The sequence below is a fragment of the Myotis nattereri genome (assembly GCF_964212035.1).
Source record: "Myotis nattereri genome assembly, chromosome: 5".
NCBI lineage: Eukaryota > Metazoa > Chordata > Mammalia > Chiroptera > Vespertilionidae > Myotis > Myotis nattereri.
In genome coordinates, this window is record NC_138080.1 from 30,981,590 (window position 1) to 31,003,515 (window position 21,926).

Here is a 21,926-nt window from a genome sequence, read left to right on the forward strand (position 1 = left end):
GAGCTCCATTTTTAATTTTTTGAGGACATGCCATACTGTTTTCCACAGTGGCTGCACCAGTCTGCATTCCCACCAGCAGTGCACGAGGGTTCCTTTTTCTCCACATCCTCGCCAGCACTTGTCATTTGTTGATGGTAGCCATTCTGACAAGTGTGAGATGGTACCTCATTGTCGTTTTGATTTGCTTCTCTCAGATGATTAGTGACTTTGAGCATGTTTTCAAATGTCTCTTGGTCTTCTGTATGTCTTCTTTAGGAAGTGTCTATTAAGGTCCTTTGCCCATTTTTAAATTGGATTGTCTTCCTATTGTTAAGTTGTATGAGTTCCTTATATATTTTGGATATTAACCCTTTATCAGATGTATCATTGCCAAATAAGTTCTCCCATACAGTGGGTTCTCTTTTTGTTTTGTTGATGGTTTCTTTTTAAAAAGGAAAAAAAGAATATATATATATGTATATATATATTTGTATATTTAATTTCAGAGAGGAAGAGAGAGATAGAAACATCAATGATGAGAGAGAATCAGCAATCAGCTGCCACCTGCACACCCCCCTACTGGGAATCAAGCCCACAACTCGGGCATGCGCCCTGACTGGAATCGAACCTGGGACCCTTCAATCCACAGGCTGATGCTCTATCCACTGAGCCAAACCAGCTAGGGCTGTTGATGGTTTCTTTTGCTGTGCAGAAGCTTTTTATTTTGATGGAGTACCATTTGTTTATTTTCTCCTTAGTTTCTTTTGCCCTAGGAGATGTATCTGTAAACATATTGCTACAAGAGAAGTCTGAGATTTTGCTGCCTATGGTTTCTTCTAGGATTTTTATGGTTTCATGACTTACATTTAAGTCTTCTATCCATTTTGAGTTTGTTTTTGTGTTTGGTGTAAGTTGGTGGTCTAGTTTCATTTTTTTGCATGTATTTGTTCAATTTTCCCAGCACCATTTATTGAAGAGACTGTCTTGACTCCATTGTAGGCTCTTGTCTCCTTTGTCAAATATTAATTGAACGTAATGGCTTGGGTCAATTTCTGGGTTCTCTGTTCTGTTCCATTGGTCTATATGCCTGTTTTTGTGCCAGTCCTGTTTTGATTACGGTGGCTTTGCAGTATAACTTGAGATCTGGTATTGTGATTCCTCCAACTTTGTTTTTCTTTTTTTTTTTTTTCTTTTAAATACTTTTTTTTTTCAGAGGAAGGGAGAGGTAGAAACATCAATGAAGAGAGAGAATCATTGATCGGCTACCTCCTGCATGCCCACTGGGGATCTAGCCCAAGACCCAGTCATGTACCCTGACCAGAAGGGAACCATGACCTCCTGGTTCATAGGTCAATACTCAACCACTGAGCCACACTGGCCGGGCTCCAGTGCTTTTTTCCCCCTGACAAATGCATCACCAAATCCCTATGATGGTATAATTGCGGGTCACCACATGGAGGACCCAACAAGTAGGCCAGTTTCTCTCACATAATCCTTTCAGAATTATGGTTACACAGATAAGGCATCTGCTTGAACACCTTGAAGCTCTTAAGAAACAGGTGCACAAGCCTGGGAGCGCTGCCACAAGTGCAAGAGTTGCTAATCTTGAACTTGCCTGGCCTGAACACTCTTGTGCTGGAGCTACTGCACCTGGTAGTCCACTTAAAGGTGCAGCTCCCATCTGGCATGTGCTCAGTCCCTACCTCCCTTCCCTGCTTCATCTGTCCTTAAAACAGGCTCACATCTAATAGGCAGCATATTTCACTGCCTTCTCTGCTTCCACACGTGTCTCTGGTGTGAGGACGGCGTTCTCCACACTGAAGTCTCTGATCTTTATGCCACCCCAGTTCACATGCACTTATGCAGCATCCCGTGGTTCTCAACCAGGGTGACTGCCCCCAGGGAACTGGGTGATGTCGAGACATTTGTTGTCCTCACAAGGGTGGGGGACAGGGATGCTGCTCACCCTCCCACAGTACTCAGGACAGCCCCACAGAATGACCCAGCCCTAGTGTCCCCACAGTTGCTGAGATGGCCCAATAAGTTCCTTGGGGAAAAGGTGGATAAGCTTCCAACCCCAAGAAATTGTAGAATTACATTCAGAAATGTATAGGAGTCTTTGCCGAAACCGGTTTGGCTCAGTGGATAGAGCGTCGGCCTGCGGACTGAAGGGTCCCGGGTTCGATTCCGGTCGAGGGCATGTACCTGGGTTGCGGGCACATCCCCAGTGGGACATGTGCAGGAGGCAGCTGATCGATGTTTCTCTCTCATCGATGTTTCTAACTTTCTATCTCTCTCCCTTCCTCTCTGTGAAAAATCAATAAAATATATTTAAAAAAAAAAAAAGAAATGTATAGGAGTCTAAAGTTCATGCTATTAAGAGTTGTATATTTAAGAATGCGTTTGACATCTTAAATATTTGATATTGGAGATAATTGTCTATTAGAATACCAGGTGATCCTGAGTGAAATAACTAAAGTTTATGCAGGAGATCAACTTTTCAAAGGCCGGACTTTTAATTTATAACTTTAATACATTACACATTAGCGTTCTCTCCTAAGTGATCCCTTTTACAATTAAAAGTCTCAGAAAAGGACATGAAAACCCATGCCTTGAGGGTTTTTTGAACACTTGCCTTTGTAGGTGGAGAGAGTCCTGGTGGTGCCGGCAGGTTTCAGGAAGGGTCACTTTTTATGCCCACAGGCGAGGCTCCCGCACCAGAAAGTGGGGGATGGGTCAAGTCCTGAGAGCAAAAGGGCCTTGGCTCAAGCAGAAGTGAATTTTGTCCTGGGCCAGCACCGCCCAGCTGCTCAGTCCTCCCAGCTAACCTCCGCTCTTGACTTTCAGCTCCAAGAAGAGGGATGGTGAGCTCACGGTGGCCCAGGGCCGCGTGAAGGAACTGGAGTCCCTATTCCACCGGAGTGAGGCGGAGCTGGCCGCTGCCCTCAGTGATAAGCGCAGCCTCGAGAGTGATGTGGCCGAGCTTCGGGCCCAGCTGGCCAAGGTAGGCCTGGGACAGGCCCCAGTCTGGAGACAAGAGGCCTCCAGGTGGTGGGCATGTGAGGGTCCTGGGGTGGCCAAGGAACTTCACACAGGGGTGAGTTTGTGTAGTTAAGGACATCCCCAGGCACGAGGAGCCAGACGAGTGCAACAAAGAGACAGGCAGGGCATGAGGGTAGCAGACAGGCCGTCACCTCAGCTTGTTGTCCTGTGTCTCCCAGGCAGAGGACGGTCATGCAGTGGCCAAGAAGCAGCTGGAGAAGGAGACGCTGATGCGCGTGGACCTGGAGAACCGCTGTCAGAGCCTGCAGGAGGAGCTCGACTTCCGCAAGAGCGTCTTCGAGGAGGTGAGCTTGTCTCTAGAGTCAGAGTGTGGTCCACCTTCATTTTTTCTCCATGTGTCTCTCCAGTTTTCCCAGCACCACTTGTTGAAGAGCCAGTCTGTACCCCATTATATATCCTTGCCTCCTTTGTAGGTCAATTTAACACAGTGAGGATTTATTTCTGGGTTTTCTGGTCTGTTCCCTTGATATGTGTGTCTGTTTTTATGCCCATACCAAGCCATTTTGATTATTGTAGCTTTATTGTGTGGTTTGATATCAGGACACATGATGCCTCCCATTTTGTTTTTTCTCAAAATTTCTTTGGCTATTTGGTGTCCTTTTTAAAAAGAATAATACGTTTTTATTGATTTTAGAGAGAAATATTGATCAGTTGCCTTCTGCATGCACCTTGATAGGGTATAAAATCCGAATATGGGTATGTGCCCTGACTGGGAATTGAACTGGTGACCTCTCATTGCATGGTACGATGCTCAACCAACTGAGCCATGCGGGCCAGGGTTACTTGGCGTCTATTCTGGTTTCCTGTAAGTTTTAGGATTAGTTCTGATTCTGTGTGTGTGTGTGTGTGTGTGTGTGTGTGTGTGTGTGTGTGTGAGAGAGAGAGAGAGAGAGAGAGAGAGAGAGAGAGAGAGAATGTGTGTGTATGCCAAGATCATTCTTTTTTCTTTTTTTTAAAAATATATTTTATTAATTTTTTTACAGAGAGGAAGGGAGAGAGATAGAGAGTTAGAAACATCGATGAGAGAGAAACATCGATCAGCTGCCTCCTGCACACCTCCTACTGGGGATGTGCCCGCAACCAAAGTACATGCCCTTGACCCTCTATCCACTGAGCCATACCGGTTAGGGCGCCAAGATCATTCTTATCAGAAAAATTTAGGAAACCAAGCCCTTTGAGATAGCCCTCCCTCTGGCCAGTATTACAAAACAAAAAGTCTTGTAAGTGGCCTGCAGGTGTCCCACCCACCTCAGTGTCACAGATGAACTCCCTGCGTGGCTGAACCAGTCGGATGTGCAGAAGGTAGTTGTTAAATAGACCTCAGTGGTCAGAATAACCAGGGACTGAGTAGCAGTGTTTGTGTTTCTTTATCCAGGTGGACAGACTAAAAGCACGTGTGCTGAAAGGTGGCATTACAACCTGTTTTGAATAATATATTGAGCAGTGCTAATCCATTACTTCTTTTATATTAATCGCTAATATATTGAGCAGTGCTAATCCATTACTTCTTTTATATTAATCGCTTTCCAGATACATGATTTTCCATTTATTTTTCAGTTCCCATCCCTTTCTCCCCTTTTATTCCTTTAGTAACCATCAGCTTGTTTTTTGCATCTATGGGTCTGTTTCCATTTTATTTTGTTTGTTTGTATTGTTCTTTAGATTCCACATATAAATGAAATCATACGGTATTTTTCTTTCTTATTTCTCCAACTTATTTCACGTTGCAGCATACCTTGTAGGTCCATCCATGTTGTCGCAAATGGCAAGATTTTATTTTTTATGGCTGAGTAATATTCCATTGTATGTATGTAGCTCGTCTTTATCTAATAAGCTATCAGTGGACACTTAGGTTGCTCCCATATCTTTTTTTTTTTAAATATATTTTATTGATTTTTTACAGAGAGGAAGGAGAGAGATAGAGAGTTAGAAACATCGATGAGAGAGAAATATTGATCAGCTGCCTCCTGCACATCTCCTACTGGGGATGTGCCTGCAACCCAGGCACATGCCCTTGACCGGAATCGAACCTGGGACCTTTCAGTCCGCAGGCCGACGCTCTATCCACTGAGCCAAACCGGTTTCGGCCCATATCTTGAGTATTGTAAATAATATAGCAAAGAACATAAGGATGCATCTATCGTTTCAAATTAGTGTTTTGGGTTTTTTTTCGGGTAAATAATCAGAAGAGGGTTTGCTGGGTCATAAGGTATTTCTGTTTTTAATTTTTGAGACACCTCCATATTGTTTTCCATAGTGGCTACTCCAATTTATAATCCTACCAACAGTACAACAGAACAAGAGTTCCCTTTTGTCAACACCTGTTTGCTGATTCATTGATGATAGCCATTCTGATAGGTGTGAGGTGAGATCTCATTGTGATTGGGTTTTAATTTGCATTTCTCTGATGATTACTGAGGAATGACATTGAGCATCTTTTCATATGTCTATTGGCCACTTGTGTGTCACCTTAGGAAAAGGTCCTCTGCTCATTGTTTAATAGGATTGTTTTTGTTTTAATTTTTGAGCCTTATGTATAAGTAAGTTCTTTATATATGTTGGGTATTAATTAGCCTCTTATCTGCGGTATTGTTTGCAAATATCTTCTCCCGTTTGGTTGGTTGCCTTGTTTTTTGGTTTTGTTTTGTTTTTTGTTGTTAATCCTCTCCCTAGGACAGGGGTGGGCAACCTTTTTGAGTGTGTGCCAAAACCAGCAAAATCTCTGACTCAAAATTCTTCTGCGTGCCAACCCTAATTTTTTGAGAACATGTTACGCCTACTTGATATCTCTTAAGGTGTACGTATGTGAAGAACCTTGAAGAAATAATAAAATTCAAGTGACAAAAACACAGTATATGATGATGAAAAATACATTTATTTTTTTAATGTATACATGTACACTGATAGTCCGACAGAAAACTTTATGACTCCACTTGATATAAGTGGGACTTTTGCTGCTCCATCACTGATGACAGAGATTTTACATCAGGTTTATATTTCGTGACCTTCAGAGATATGCACGAGCTACTACTTTCATCCGTCAGGCTACTCCTATTACGAGACTTAACAAAATTCATCACTGAGAACAAAGATTCACAAGCGTATATGGATGAAACCAAAACACTGGTCGGATCTAGGAAGTCAGGGAGAGTTAAGGCAGAGGCATAGAAATTGCTCTTCCCCTCTCTCGTCAATCCATGTCTATGGTCTTTAAGATAACTTGTTATGTGAAATTATTTATTTATCTAAGATACACCTACACTGAATTTATCTGAAAAATAAAAAAGTCGATATTAAGAAAAAAATTGTAAATGGAGATTATAAGAGAGGGTTTTGCATGCCAGTAAAAGTTACTGGTGTGCCATGTTTGACACGCGTGCCAGGGGTTGCCCACCCCTGCCCTAGGCTATTTTTCCCATTGATTTTTCAGAGGGAGTGGAAGGGAGAGGGAGAGACAGAGAAACATTGATGTGAAAGAGACACATCGATTGGTTGCCTCCCACAGGTGCCCCAACAGGGACCAGGGATCAAGCCTGCAACCCAGGTACATGACCTTGACTGAACCAAACCCGCAACTCTTCAGTCGGAGGGCCAACGCTCTAACCACTGACTCAAACTGGCTAGGGCTGGTTGCCTTGTCTTTTATTGTTTCAGGTCTTACACTTAAGACTTTAATGTAATTTGGGTTAATTTCTGTGTGTGGTGTCAGCAGTCTAGTTTCACTCTATTGCATGTGGCTGTCCAGTTTTCCCAGCACCATTTATTGAAGAAACTTCCCTTTCTTAAACAACATTGTATGTTTTTGGTTCCTTTGTTGAAGATTAGTTGCCCATATGAAAGTGTTTCTGGGCTCTCAATTCTGTCCCATTGGTCTGTGTGTCTTTTTCTGCTGATAGGGTACTATTCTATTGTGGCTTTTTATTTTATTTTATTGATTTCAGAGAGGAAGGGAGAGGGAGAGAGAGAAACACCAATGATGAGAGAGAATCATCGGCTGCCTCCTGCACTCCCCGTACTAGTGATCAAGCCCATAATCCCAGCATGTGCTCTGCCCAGAAATCTAACCGTGACCTCCTGGTTCATAGGTCAACACTCAAACACTTAGCCAGGCCATATTGTGGCTTTTTGTTGTTGTTTTGTTAATCCTCACCCGCGGATATTTTTCTGTTAATTTTTAGGGAGAGTAGAAGAGAGGGGGAAAGACAGAAACATCGATGTGAGAGAAACACATCGTTAGTTGCCTCCTGCACAAGCGCTGACCAGGGCCAGGGCTAGGGAGGAGCCTGCAACCAAGGTGTGCGCCCTTGACTGGAATCGAACCCAGGACCCTTTGGTCCACAGGCCGACACTCTATCCAGTGAGCCAAACCAGCTGCAGCGGGGGGCCCGGCCCTGATCTGCAGGCGGATGGTGGAGCAGGCAGGATGGTGGAGCAGGTGAGGGGCAGCACCAGGCCAAGGCGAGGTGCCAGGAGGGGCTGCAGGGCTGTGAGGCTGGGGTGTGAGCTGGCGCCCGATCTCCGCAGGCCACCGCGAGGGACCCCACCTGCGCACAAATTCATGCACTGGGCCTCTAGTTGTAGTATAATTGGATATGCTGGTTCACCAAATAACAGAGCAACAAAGCATCTCATAGCCAGGATTTTTTGTAGAAACTTCTCTTGATCCAGACCTCTCTCAGACTTGAAGACTTACTAGCAAGTGTCAGAGCAGGCTGCCCAAACGTGGTACATATTTCTTCCAGATTCAAAGAGGCCCATTTAAGTGTCATGCTTGTCTTTGTGGTGAATAGTGGAAGGAAAGCAACATTTTTGTCACTTTAGATCAGTGGTTCTTTGGGGGTCGAACGACCCTTTCACAGGAGTCGCCTAAGGCCATGGTCAGCAAACTGCGGCTCGCGAGCCACATGGGGCTCTTTGGCCCCTTGAGTGTGGCTCTTCCTAAGCCTTAGGAGTACCCTAATTAAGTTAATAACAATGTACCTACTTATATAGTTTAAGTTTAAAAAATTTGGCTCTCAAAAGAAATTTCAATCATTGTACTGTTGATATTTGGCTCCCAGTTGACTAATGAGTTTGCCGACCACTGGCTAAGACCATCGGAAAACACATATATAATTACATATTGTTTTGTGATTAATCACTATGCTTTAATTATGTTCAATTTGTAACAATGAAAATACATCCTGCATATCAGATGTTTACATGACGATTCATAACAGTAGCAAAATTACAGTTAAGAAGTAGCAACGAAAATAATTTTATGGTTGGGGGTCACCACAACATGAGAAAGTGTATTAAAGGGACGCGGCATTAGGAAGGTTGAGAACCACTGAGCTAGGGCCATATGTGGTTTTTTATATGCTTTGAAGTTGGGGAGTGTGATACCCTTGGTTATTCATGGTACCTGATGGACTGTTTCTCTGCCCAAGTCTAACAGTGAACTCTTGTTTAGTTTTGCTTTTATCAGTTCAGCAGGTTCATAAGTAGAGGTTTTCTTTTCCTTTCTAGCAGTGCCAGTTTGTTTTCCTCTCACCTGCATGAGGGCAGTTCCAGGATCTGGGTGAGGCGGTGTCACCTGGGTCATGGAAAATGCCCCATACACCCCAAGGTGGTGGGCACCCCTCTATCTTGGGTCAGGTGGTGCTCCGGGCCTATAGGTTTCCAGTGCTGCCTCCTTGTTTTGTTTTTTTAATCCTCACTCAAGGATATTTTTTCCATTGATTTTGAGAGACTAGAAGGGAGGGAAGGGGAGAGAGAGAGAGAGGGATTGGTTGCCTCTCTGCCCCGACCAGGACCAGGGGTATTGAACCTGCAACTGAGGGACATTCCCTTGACCAGGGATTGAACCACGAGTGACCCTTTGGTCTGTGGACCGACACTTTAACCACTTAGCAAAACTGGCCAGGGCCAGAGGTGTCCCTTAAGATGGACACTTGCCCTGGCTGGGTTTCTCAATGGTTAGTGTGTCAGCCCACAGACTGAAAGGTCTCGGGTTTGATTCCCAGTCAAGGGCATGGAACCTGGGTTCTGGATTTGATCCCCGACCCCAGTCGGGGCACATTCGGGAGTCAACTAATCGATGTTTCTCTCTCATGTCAATGTTTCTCTCTCTCTCTCTCCCACCCACCTCTCTCCCTTCTACTGTCTTAAAATCAATGGAAAAAGTATACTTGGGTGAGGGTTTTTAAAATGATGGACACTTGTCATTGGGTTGAGGGCCCACCTGAATAATCCAGGGTGATCTTGCCTTGAGACCCATAACTTAATTATATCTGCAAAGTCTTTTTTCTTTTTTAAAAAAAATATATTTTGTTGATTTTTACAGAGATGAAGGGAGAAGGAGAAGGATAGAGAGTTAGAAACATCGATGAGAGAGAAACATCGATTAGCTGCCTCCTGCACACCTCCTACTGGGGATGTGCCCGCAACCAAGGTACATGTCCTTGACCGGAATCAAACCTGGGACCTTTCAGTCCACAGGCGGATGCTCTATCCACTGAGCCAAGCCGGTTACGGCAAGTCTTTTTTCTTTTTAAATTAAGGTCACACTCAGGTTCTGGGGATTAGGATATGGCTATACCTTTTTTTTTTTTTTTTTTTTACAGAGGGGTAGAGAGAATCATCAATTGATCAGTTGCCTCCTGCACATGTCCCAATCGGGGATTGAACCCGACACCCTTTGGTGTATGGGATGATGCTCCAACCAAGGGAGCCACACTGGTCAGGGTGCAGGTATACCCTTCTGGGGCCACCATTCAGTCCACTCCAGGCCCTCCCCATTGAAGGGCAGGGTGGGCCATGCACTCCCCTCTGTTCCTGGGCCTGGTCACCTCTCACCCCCAACTTCGTAATCCCTGTGCCTTGGCTCCCTTGCATAGCCAGGCCGGGCTGGGAGGGATTGAGGCCCCACAGTCAGAGCTAGGGCTCTGTGTCCTCTGGGAGGGGCCATGTGGGGGCCCTCCCACATCATCATCACAGGGCCCATTGTGCTGCCATGGCCCAGATGGAACCCTGTGGCCGGGCAGTGGGCAGTTCCTGGGCCGGGAGAGCTGCTGGCAGGAGGGCACACATGCAGCTGAGAAGTGGTCTGTGGCTCCAGCCAGGCCCCATGACAGCCAGGGCCTCCAGGGGAGGCAGGGAGGAGGCCAGGAGAGCTGCTGAGGAGGCACCCACGAAGGTACCCAAGTCGACCAGGGACCAATGAAGAGGCCCGTGTGGGGTGATGGGAGGACACCGTGGAAGGGGTCCTAGAGGTGGGCTGTGATGAGCTCCTGGGGGGGACCACTAAGCGGACGGTGAAAGGAGCCATAGGGGTGCAGTGAGGGCTGTGCAGGGCACTGCAAGCGGGACCTGGCAGGTCGCTGTGGGACGTGTGGTGAAGGTGGGTGTGCTGTCACGGGTCCCACAAGAGTCATTAGTTCTGTGAACGTGATTGGCTTCCTGGGGTGACACTCCTGTTGTACTTACAAACGGATGACACAGTGACAGCGACTGGTTTCTGAGCTGGCACGGGTGGGAGAGGATCCTTGTCCTCTGGAGCCCCCTAGCCTGCCCCCCACCTGCACTTGGCCCCACCGTGAGCTGGGGGCAGCTGCATCGGTGCACTTGTGGTTGGACTTCGCCTGCTGGTTTACTCAGCTGTCACCGTCACACCCCCTCGTGTCCTGATGGCCAGATGTCTCAGGCCCTGGGCACCTGGGACAGACCTGGTCAGAAGTATTTTTTATTAACAACTTCATTGAAATATTCCCATGTCATAAAGCTTTTAGAGTGGTTTTTAGTATATTTAACACGGTTGAGCAACCATCACCTCTAATTCTAGAACATTTCATCACCCCAAAAAGAAGCCTGGCACCCATTAGCAGTTTCCCCCAAACCCCTTCCTTCCTGTCTGAGGATGTGCCTGTTCTGGACAGTTCACATACATGGACTCACACACGTTGTGGCCTTCTGTGTCTGGCTCCTCTCACTGGGCATCGTGTGTTCAAGGACCATCCATGTTGTAGTGAGTGTCAGTGCTCCGCTCCTTTTCGTGGCCGAGTCATACTCCACTGTGTGGACGAACCTCGTTGTGTTTGCCACTCACCATTTGAAGGACGTTTGGGCTGTGTGCTCCCTGGTGATTGTGAAATGTGTATTCATTAATAATTTGTGAAACCGGGGTGACTCCTCACAGGTTCCATTTGCACTTTTGAGCCCTCGCTTACACCTGACACGTGGGTGGAACACACTAGTGAGCAGGATGGGTTGGCGGCAGGGCTGGGGGTGTTAGTCCCCGGCCCACGAGCCTGCCACCCGCCTCAGTGGGTCCGCGTGCTCTGTCCCCAGGAGGTGCGGGAGACACGCCGGCAGCATGAGCGGCACCTAGTGGAGGTGGACAGCGGCCGGCAGCAGGAGTACGACTTCAAGATGGCACAGGCACTGGAGGAGCTGCGAAGCCAGCACGACGAGCAAGTGCGGCTCTACAAGCTGGAGCTGGAGCAGGCCTACCAGGCCAAGGTGCTGGTGGGGAGGGGGCAGGAGATGGCGGGCGGGATGGATGGGATGGGGCAGGGAGGGGGCAGCACAGGTGGGAAAGTACAGGTCCTGTTGCCCACGCCCAGTGCCTCATCTTCCTGCTCCTGTCTCCTCAGCTGGACAGCGCCAAGCTGTGCTCTGACCAGAATGATAAGGCCGCCAGCGCTGCCCGTGAGGAGCTGAAGGAGGCACGCATGCGAGTTGAGTCCCTCAGCTACCAGCTCTCCAGCCTCCAGAAGCAGGTGATTCACGGGCGTCCCTGCCTGCCCCTGCCCTCAACCCAGCAGTCCTTCCTCCCGCCTGGGGTAGTAGATGCAACCTTGAAGGTCAGGCACCGGCCATCCCTGTCCCATCCCTGAGTGAGGCTCCCAGCTGCTGCCCCACCTCCCCCCCGCCACCCCCACGCCAGGCCTGGCCTCTGTCTCTGGCTTGGAGCCAGGTGGGCTTCTTATGACCCACACAGGCCGCCCTGACTTGGCCCTCGGACCCCCTCCCCAGGCTAGTGCAGCTGAGGACCGGATCCGGGAGCTGGAGGAGGCCATGGCCGGGGAGCGTGACAGGTTCCGGAAGATGCTGGAGGCTAAGGAGCTGGAGATGACGGAAATGCGAGATGTGATGCAGCAGCAGCTGGCCGAGTACCAGGAGCTGCTGGACGTCAAGCTAGCTCTGGACATGGAAATCAGCGCCTACCGCAAGCTGCTGGAGGGCGAGGAGGAGAGGTGGGGGGAGTGGGAGGCAAGAGGTAGTGAGGGGAGGTGGGGGGAAGGGGGAGGCAAGAGGTAGTGAGGGGAGGTGGGGAAAGGGGGAGACGAGGTAGTGAGGGGAGGTGGGGGGAGTGGGAGGCAAGAGGTAGTGAGGGGAGGTGGGGGGAAGGGGGAGGCAAGAGGTAGTGAGGGGAGGTGGGGAAAGGGGGAGGCAAGAGGTAGTGAGGGGAGGTGGGGAAAGGGGGAGGCAAGATGTAGTGAGGGGAGGTGGGGGGAAGGGGGAGGCAAGAGGTAGTGAGGGGAGGGGAGGTGGGGAAAGGGGGAGGCAAGATGTAGTGAGGGGAGGTGGGGGGAAGGGGGAGGCAAGAGGTAGTGAGGGGAGGTGGGGGGAAGGGGGAGGCAAGAGGTAGTGAGGGGAGGTGGGGAAAGGGGGAGGCAAGAGGTTGCTGACTAGGAGGAGACATCAGGTGGCATGAGGGGTGGATCCAGGAAGGGAGAGGGTGGGAGGTGTAAGGAGGAGAGGCCAGCCTGGGGCCAGTCAGGATGGAATGCTGAGTGAGTCCGCCCACCTTGCACTGTCCAGGCTGTTCTGGTCTGACCTTAAGCCAACAGGCTCTCGCTGCCACCACCAGTCACCCTGTGCCCCTTTCCCCAGGCTGAAGCTTTCGCCCAGCCCATCGTCACGGGTCACCATCTCAAGGGCCACCTCGAGCAGCGGCAGCAGTGTGTCCATGATGGGACGCTCTGGCCGCAGCAAGCGGAGGCGGCTGGAGACAGAGGAGCCACCGGGCACAGGCTCCAGTGGCATCAGCTCGGGCAGCGGCAGCAGCAGCAGCAGCTTCCACCTGGCCCAGCAGGCCTCAGCCTCGGGCAGCGTTAGCATTGAGGAGATCGACCTGGAGGGCAAGTTTGTGCAGCTGAAGAACAGCTCTGACAAGGTAAGGGGCCTTGCTGCTGGGCGGGGGGCTCCCCAGCTGGGTCTGGGCTGTGTTTCAGGCAGCTCCCTTTGCAGGACCAGTCTCTGGGGAACTGGAGGATCAAGAGGCAGGTGCTGGAAGGGGAGGAGATTGCCTACAAGTTCACACCCAAGTATGTGCTTCGGGCTGGCCAGACTGTCACGGTAGGTGGCTTTGGAAGGGCAGGCGGGCTGAGCGGAGGGAGCGTGGCCACCAGTGGGAGGGGGGTGGCAGCAGCAACCACATAGGTGACAGAGTGTGTGATGGGGCTGGAGAAGCAGGACCTGGCTTGGGGGATGGAGTAGTGGTTGAGTACCCGGTTTTGAGAATAGCTGCCACAAATCACGTGTGTGCCGGCATAGTTCCATTGGGCCCTCCCTAGAGCCCTTTGGAATGCCTAATTGTCATGCCAGGATCCCATGGTGGAGGTGGGTCAGTCCAGGCTATCTGGGCCAGTGGGAATTGGCAAGAGATATAACAGTTATGGGCATGGGCATGGGCTCTGGAGCTAACAGGCTTCAGATCCCAGCTCATCCTATTTGCCAAGATGAGTGTCCTTGGCCACTATGAACTTCAGTCTCTTCTTCCATACCCTAGTGATCATTTCTGGGTAGGACCTAGAGAGGCTGGAAGGATTAAACGCCTGGTGCATCAAAAGGGGGGCTCTGGTAAGGGGCTGGCTAACAGCACATGTATCCGGACTGGAGCCAGCACTGACGGGAGGCCCTCCTGTGTGTCTCCAGGTGTGGGCAGCTGGTGCAGGAGTGGCCCACAGCCCCCCATCGACACTTGTGTGGAAGAGTCAGAACAGCTGGGGCACAGGCGGGAGCTTCCGGACTGTCCTGGTCAATGCCGATGGGGAGGTGGGTGCTTGGGGCTTGGGATGTGGGGTTCCTCTGCCTCCGTCCTTGGGTCTCCCCCCTCCACCTCACACCACACCTCCAGCAAGTGCAGGAAGGAGCCCTGGGGTGGAGCCTCGGCCAGCGGAGCCAGTGAAGGCAGCCCTGGGCCTGGTCCCCCGATGGCACTCTGCAGTGTGGTGACGCCCTGAGCAAGCATGTTGACTGCCACCAGTGTGGGCTGGGCCCCTGCACCTGAGGGGTTGGTGGCCATGGCTCTTGTCTTACACAGGAAGTGGCCATCAGAACGGTGAGACAGTCCTCGGTGCGGGAGACGGAGAACGGGGAGGAGGGAGAAGAAGAGGCCGAGTTTGGCGAGGAGGATCTTTTCCATCAGCAGGTAGGGCCCCGGGGGCTCATTCGGGCGCACACACGCACACACGGGCTGGCTGGACCCCCAGCGCCAGGCTCACATGGGCTGCTGCAGCTCCGAGCACAGCTGGTCTCAGCTGGTCTTGGCACCACACAGGCTCCCTCAGCTCCTGGCTCTGCTGGGCCCTGCGGTTTGTAGCTGGGGACGGCCATGGGGGCAGCATTCTTTGCCTCTAGGTCTTGCCTGTTGTGTGGACCTCGGGGTACGAGTCCAGGGACCCTGGGAGTGGGGTGTTGAAAGCGGACTGCCTCTCTAGGTGGCACCCCTGGGACCGCCCTCATGGTCTCAGAGAATGCTCTGGCACCATGATTTTGGTCGGAGAATGGTGACTTAAATAATGGCCTTTGGGGAGAAGATGGAGAACCTAGCACCACGCCGTGTTAGACACAGTGTTTGAGACAAAATTGTGATGTGTTATGTAGCTTAAAACATCAGTAAGGAGACATGGAAGGTTCTGGAACAGGGACAGTTGCGGCTGATGCGTTAGCCTTGTCATCCTGTGGGGGGCTGGTCTCCTGAGGTGGCTCAGGCCCTGGGCTGGCCCAGCCCCTCCCGGGGGGGTTGGGGGCCACCAGCCCCACGTGACTGCTGCTGTCCTCCCTCCAGGGGGACCCGAGGACCACCTCGCGAGGCTGCCGCGTGATGTGAACGGAACACGCCTCATCACACCTTTCCTTCCCCAGAGCCACTGAAGACTATTTTTATATCATTGGCTTTCTTCAGTCATTCACACATTTCTAGAGGATTTTTAAGCGAACTGCCAGGGTGTGGGGTGGGTCTGTTCTGTTCTGTCGGTGGGTTTCCATGGACCCTCCCTCCAGCCACTGCCCAGGTGTCTCTCGGTGCCCGTTTCCCGTGGGTTGGACTCCAGGCCCAGGAGCCTAATGGCTGATGGGTTTGGTCTTGGAGGCTGGAGGGGCCCACGTACTGCCCTCCCTCCCCAGTCTACGGGGTGGCAGAGAAGCCGCAGGGATTCAGTAGGTGTCCTCTGTGTTATTAAGCTTTTAAAAACCAAAATCAGAGTCCAGGTTCCTGCCTGGTGAGGTAGGGGTGTCCCCAGTGGGTTTGGTGGCTCTGCCCACCAGAAGGTGGTGTGGGAGCTCTTGGAGTCACAGGTTTCACTGTCCGCCTGGCTTCAGGGTTGTTGCAGCTCCCGCTCTGAAGGTGTTGGTGGCAGCAGGGTTTTCCGCCGGTGTCAATCAGGGCACCGTGGGGTGGGGGCTCCTTGTTCCCATGCGGCTGCCTGACAAGACCAGTAGGACAGGAGAGGAGGGAACCTGGGCGGGAGCACTTCCAACCCAAGACGCAACCAGGTCCAGTGAGGGCCCAGTGTGAACCTCGGCAGCACACGCCTCAGGTTCCAGAACCAGGTCCACGTGTAACTACTTCGTGCCTCCTGTCACGAAGAACTGACTTCAGGGTGAGCCCCTGGATGCCCCCCCACATACACCTCGTGCCGGGGCTGAATGCCAGCCTCCCGCCTCCTCACATATGTATATATATAGGGTGACCCCAAAAAATGTACACACACACTTGGAATAATTATAAAGGCAGTGTTTGTTAAAACACATTTCATTTTCAGAACTGAGCTACCAGCTACTACAGTGTGTACATTTTTTGTGGACGCACTGCATTCTGCACATATATCACTATTCTTGCTTCTATCTGTAACTCCTGCGGAAATTATGTTACTCAGGCCACTGCCAGCTGACCCCTTTAGGGTGGTTCCATGTCACAGGCCAGCTTCTGGCTGCCCAGTGACTCTCTGCATTAGCCTACCGTTTACAGCCCCACCTAGATACACAGAAGTTATTTTTTTAATGGATATTTATTTTTTTACATTGGTCAGTACTCAGATTGCCGATCCTGCTTCCTTGGCTCAGGCCAGCCATGGGTTCAGCCCCCAGGGAGCCTGTCCATGAGCTCTGAGCCCGCGGATGGCACACTTCTTCAGAAAGGGCAGCTCAAGTCTTACTTAAACACTCGCTATGAGCCAGGGCGGCAGCACTTAAACACTCGCTATGAGCCAGGGCGGCGTGCTGCCTGGGCAGCAGTCTCAGAGCACCCAGTGGCTGGTCCTGCGGGTCCCCTGGCTGGGAGAAGCACACCTGCCCATTTGCCCTGCGCACACCCCCAGGCCTGGCTTTCCTTGGGAATTGCTTACAGTGAGGAGGGGTGGAGCCCCAGTGGCTGACAACCTAAATGTGCTGTTGTGTTGAGTTCACCCATAGCCCTCGCTTTACATCTGGGTTCTCCCCCTGGCCGCCCTACGTTCCCAGGCCTAGGAGGGAAGTGTGTCACCAGGACTCACAGAAGGGTCTGGTGGGCCCCAGAGAGCTTGCCCGCCTGGCAAGGCAGCGCCCTTTTACCCCCCCGCCCCCCCAACCTCTCCTGGGAGTGCTTGCAGGGCTCCTGAGGCTGAAGGTTGTGTGCACCCCCCACCCCAGACAAAAGGGGCACTGACATCCAGTGACATTTTGGGGAAATCTGGGAGATCAAAACTGGGTCCTTGAATTTGGGTCTGTGGTTTGCTAACAGTCGTTCTCAGTTACAAGCTCATGGACAGAAAGGGAGAGCCCCTCCCCGCCAGTGCTTGGCAGAGGCCTTGGGTGGAGCTGGGAAGTGGTCCAGGACACCAGGGGGGAGGGTCATCTGGACCCGGGGGTGTCACTCACCAGTAATCAAGTGTTTGGAACCATGGAGCAGAAATCAGTGTGAAATTGCTGCCATGGCCTGGGAAACCGTGCACGTGTCCTTAAACAAGCTTCGCTTTAAGCCACTTACAATGATGCAGAAGCAAGTCCTCTGTCTGAGCCCTTGTCATGTGACTGAACCCAGCACTGGTCCCAGAGCAAAACCAGACCGGCCCCCAGCAATGGCGAGGGGCGGCCTGCGGGGAAGCGTCTGCGAGTGCACAGTCCAGAGCCCAGCCTGGCGCCCACCCAGGATGGCATCACTCAGCTGGTTTCCTAGCGGAGACTCTGACAGCGGCCCCTGCAGTTGTGTTCACAGCCCAGCAGAGCTGCTCACCAGGTTTCCCATCCAGCCCGACACCTCAGCACCACTAGCAGTGGAGGAGGCTTCCAGAACTGGGGCGGGGGGGGGGGGGGGGTCCTGCACTTTCATTTCGGACGTATTGGTGGTTTTTAAGGTGCATGCCAAATGTGTGGTCTTTTTTTTTTCCCCCTCCAGTGCTTTGTAATATACATTTTCTGACTGGAAACGTTTTGTACAACACTCCAATAAACATTTTGCTTTTAAGTTGTGCCTCTGAGCTTACTTTGAAGCCAGGTTACTGCAGTCCAACTGCTAAATGCCAATGGGCTTCTTCCCAGAGACTCACTGGCGGGTCTGGGGATGGGGCAGTGCAGGGCCCCATGACCTCACCCCTCCCAGGAGCAAACTCAGATACACACACAGACAATTCTTTATCCCTGAGAGACAACTGAAGGCCGAACCAGTGGTTTCTGACAGACAAGGCAGAGCTGAGCAGAAGGCTGGGTGGGAACCCTCTGCGGTGAGCACCATGGCTCGTGTCCTGCCACCTGCACAGGGGAGCGCGGCAGTGTTCCAGCTACACTGCCCAGACCCTCTGCCTCTGAACAAAGGGACACCAGGGCCCCGGGTCTCCACCTGAGACTGATGCTTAGGTACCCGCTAGGCTCCCACCAACGGCCAAACCACCTGACAGCCAAAACCGACACAGGCCACTTTCTGTACAAGGAGAAGAGGAGGCTGGAGAGGGGAGGATCCATCCAGGGGTCTGTTCCAGGCTTATGTTTCATGAGACTATTGGCCTGAACAAGGAGCAAGTGGGGTCACACCACCACCACACACGTGGCCTCCCTACCACAGAAATCCATAGGCACCAGCTCACCTCCTACTGACTGGCCAAACCCCTGGCACATGGAGCCTACAGTCTACCACATCAGAACACTTCCATGACGGAGAGAGCGCTATCGTGTCTAGTTCTTTTTCTTTCTTTTTAAATCCTCGCCAGAGGATATTTTTCCATTGATTTTTAGAGAGAGAGAAATATCGATGTGAGAGAAACACATCGATTGGTTGCCTCCCGCATGTTCCCCAACCAGGGCCAAGGATCGAGTCTGCAACCAAGGCACGTGTCCTTGACCGGATTCAAATCCGGGACCCTTCAGTCTACAGGCCTATGCTCTACTCACCTAGCCAAACTGGCTAGGGCTATTTTGTCTAATTCTTAACCCTCATACACAGTTAAACAAAATGAAACGACAAAATATCTTTCAAAGGAACAAGAAAAACATCCATAAAAACATCTTAAGGAAATGGAAATAAGTAATTTGCTTGATAAAGAATTCAAAGAAACAGTCATGACAATGCTCACCAAACTGGAGAGGTATTTAGGGAGAATTTCAACAAAGAGAAAGTATAAGAAAGAACCAAGCCGGGGGGGGGGGGGGGGGGAAGGGGGGGTCAATTAGGGGAAAACTTTAGACAATAAAAAAAAAAGAGAGAGCCCTGACTGGTTTGGCTCAGTGGATAGAGCATCAGCCTGCGAACTCAAGGGTCCCAGGTTCGATTCCGGTCAAGGGCATGTACCTTGGTTGCAGGCACATCCCCAGTGGGGGGTGTGCAGGAGGCAGCTGATCAATGTTTCTCTCTCATCGATGTTTCTAACTCTCTATCCCTCTCCCTTCCTCTGTAAAAAATCAAAAAATATATATATATATAAAAAAAAAAAGAACCAAGCAAACCTGAAGAGTACAACAAATTAAATGGAAAATACAGTAGAAGGGGGGAACTTTGCACATTCAATTGGTCCATCCCTGATGGCGTCCATGTGCGAGGCTGAAGTAGGTAGAGAAGCTGCAGGCCACTTACAAGACTTGTGACGCTCTGATACTGGCCAGAGAGAGGGCTACTGCAAAGGGTTTGGTTTCCTAAACTTCTAGTAAGATTCACTTAGGACACACGTGCGCACACACACACACACATACACACACATACATACATACACACACATACATACACACATACACACATACACACACACACACATACAAAGAATAACTAATCCTAAAACTTAAATGGAATCACAAAAGACCCGAACATCCAAAGAAATCGTGAGAAAGAACAAAGTGAGAGATATCACGATCCCTGACATCAAACAATAAAGCTACAATAAAACAGTATGGGACTGGCATAAAAACAGGTATATAGATCAATAGAATAGAGAGCCCAGAAATAAATCATCCCTAATACAGACAATTTCTGACAAAGGAGGCAGACTCACAGACACAGAACAAACAGGTTTGCCAGAAGGGAGGGGTTTGGGGAGTTGGGTGAAAAGGACATCTGAAACTAATATTGACTGTCAACTGTAATTGAAAAATAAAATTAGAGAACCGAGATGGCAGTGGAGGTAAACGCCGTTATCGCTGCCTCCCACAACCACATCAAAATTACAACTAAAACAGAACAACCATCACTCAGAACCGCCTGAAATCTGCCTGAATGGAAGTCCTACAACTAGAAAAGTAAACAGGAAAGCACACTGAGGCTGGTGGGAGGGGCAGAGGGGATTAAGGGCTGGGCACCCACGTATGGTGTTTCTTTAATCGGGAGGGAGATCTCCAAGGCCTCCAGTGAGAAGCAGGGGGTCCCAGCCCCAAACCAGACCCCCAGCCCAGGGTTCCAGAGCTGAGAAGAGTAAGTCCCCGTAACTAGTTTGTAAAAGCCAGTGAGGATTGTGGCTGATGGAATTCCAGGTGTTCCTCTTAAATGGCCCACAAACGAGCTTACATGGTCATTTCCTCCTAGCTCCAGCGCTGGGCTGTGGCTTTGGGGAAATCCAGGGACATACAGGGAGGAACTGGATTGTCTGGGATTGGGGCCGGAACTCAGGGGCAGATTTCTCCCAGACAGGGTGCCCACAGGGGTCACTGTTCCTATGCTGGGACCCCCCCATCAAAAAGCTGACTGGCGGCCATATCTGAGTTTCTATCAGTGTGGCCCACACTGTTCGCTTGGCCCTGGTGATTCCCTGAGACCCCACCCAACCCAATTTGCAGTCCCACCCAAGCTGTTTGCAGCTGCTTTTCCATATGAATGGCCTGTCCTGGCTCAGGCTTCACGCTTTGCTCAAATCTCTTAAACAAGCAGCAGCTGGAGTCAGCATGCCCCAAACCTATCAATAAAAGGCCCAATATCCAGCACTAGCACCAGCCTGCCCTGCCTCACAGCTGGGCCTCGCCTGGGCACTTCCTAGCCCAATACAAATAGCAGGCATCTGCGGATCTCTCTGTATCTTCTGTCGGGTGGCCCCAGGCAGTGGCTAACTTTGCACCTTCCAAGAGGCCCCACAGGCAGTGTACCCTGTAAACAGCTTCAGACCATACCAGATTACAACTCTACACACCCACAAGTGACACACAACACACGCAAGGGGCAGACTCAGGGAGCACCAAAGCCCCATTGAAGCAAGTCCTGCTCCACAGGGGTGTCTCCTGCATAGCAGCTCTTCCACTGTAGATGCAGCTGGTCCTCACAGCCAACTGGAATGGAGGCCAATTCCACCCAGTGACACCAACACCAATTAACTACAACAAGACTATGCAGCCCACACAGGGGTGCACCTATAGTGACCAGCTTAGGTGACTGGGGAGGCTGAGTCACTGGGCCCTACAGGACACCTATTACACAAGGCCCACTACCAATTTCAGGAGATGTAACAGCTCTACCTAATACATAGAAACAAACACAGGGAAGCAGCCAAAATGCAAAGACAAAGAAACATGTTACAAATGGAAGGAAGCAAGCAAGCTACTGGATACAGAGTTCAAAACAATGGTTATAAGTTTACTCAAGGATCTTAATGACAACTTCAAGGGACTTAATGAGAGTTTCAAGGGACTTACTGAGACTTTCAAGGATCTTAGTGAGAATGTCAAAGATATAAAAAAAGACCAGTTGGAAACTAAGCATACACTAACTGAAATAAAGAATAGCTTACAGGGATTCAAAGTAGAGGATTCTGAGAATCAAATCAACGATTTGGTATATGAGGAAGTAAAAAACACCCAATCAGAAGAGCAAAAAGAAAAAAGAATACAAAAATATGAAGATAGTGTAAGGAGCCTCTTACACTATCTTTCAAGCATACCAATATTTGCATTATGGGGGTGCCAGAAGGAAAAGAGAGAAAGATATTGAAAACCTATTTGAAGAAATAATGACAGAAAACTTCCCCTACCTGGTGAAAGAAATAGACTTACAAGTCCAGGAAGCACAGAGAGTCCCAAACAAGAGGAACCCAAAGAGGCCCACACCAAGACACATCATAATTAAAATGCCAAGAGTTAAAGACAAAGAGATAATCTTTTTTTTTTTAAAGCAGTCCCTGTTGGCTTTCTTTATCAATGTTTTCTTTTCTTTTTTTTTTACATATATTTTATTG

The 21,926-nt window shown here is 50.2% G+C and overlaps 1 protein-coding gene across 1 annotated transcript in view; it reads left to right on the forward strand.

Moving 5' to 3' along the window:
• The window catches only part of LMNB2 (lamin B2), a gene marked incomplete at its 5' end in the record, with an annotated part of 29,657 nt that extends 11,911 nt beyond the window's left edge, over positions 1 to 17,746 (forward strand). The window contains 10 exons of the mRNA XM_081092284.1: positions 2,827 to 2,983; positions 3,201 to 3,326; positions 11,371 to 11,541; positions 11,676 to 11,801; positions 12,058 to 12,278; positions 12,919 to 13,201; positions 13,276 to 13,383; positions 13,963 to 14,082; positions 14,351 to 14,458; positions 15,098 to 17,746. Of these exons, the coding sequence (XP_080948410.1) occupies positions 2,827 to 2,983; positions 3,201 to 3,326; positions 11,371 to 11,541; positions 11,676 to 11,801; positions 12,058 to 12,278; positions 12,919 to 13,201; positions 13,276 to 13,383; positions 13,963 to 14,082; positions 14,351 to 14,458; positions 15,098 to 15,139 (1,462 nt within the window). The 3' untranslated portion in view covers positions 15,140 to 17,746. The remainder of the gene's footprint in view (positions 1 to 2,826; positions 2,984 to 3,200; positions 3,327 to 11,370; positions 11,542 to 11,675; positions 11,802 to 12,057; positions 12,279 to 12,918; positions 13,202 to 13,275; positions 13,384 to 13,962; positions 14,083 to 14,350; positions 14,459 to 15,097) is intronic.
• Between the last annotated feature and the right edge of the window lie 4,180 nt (positions 17,747 to 21,926).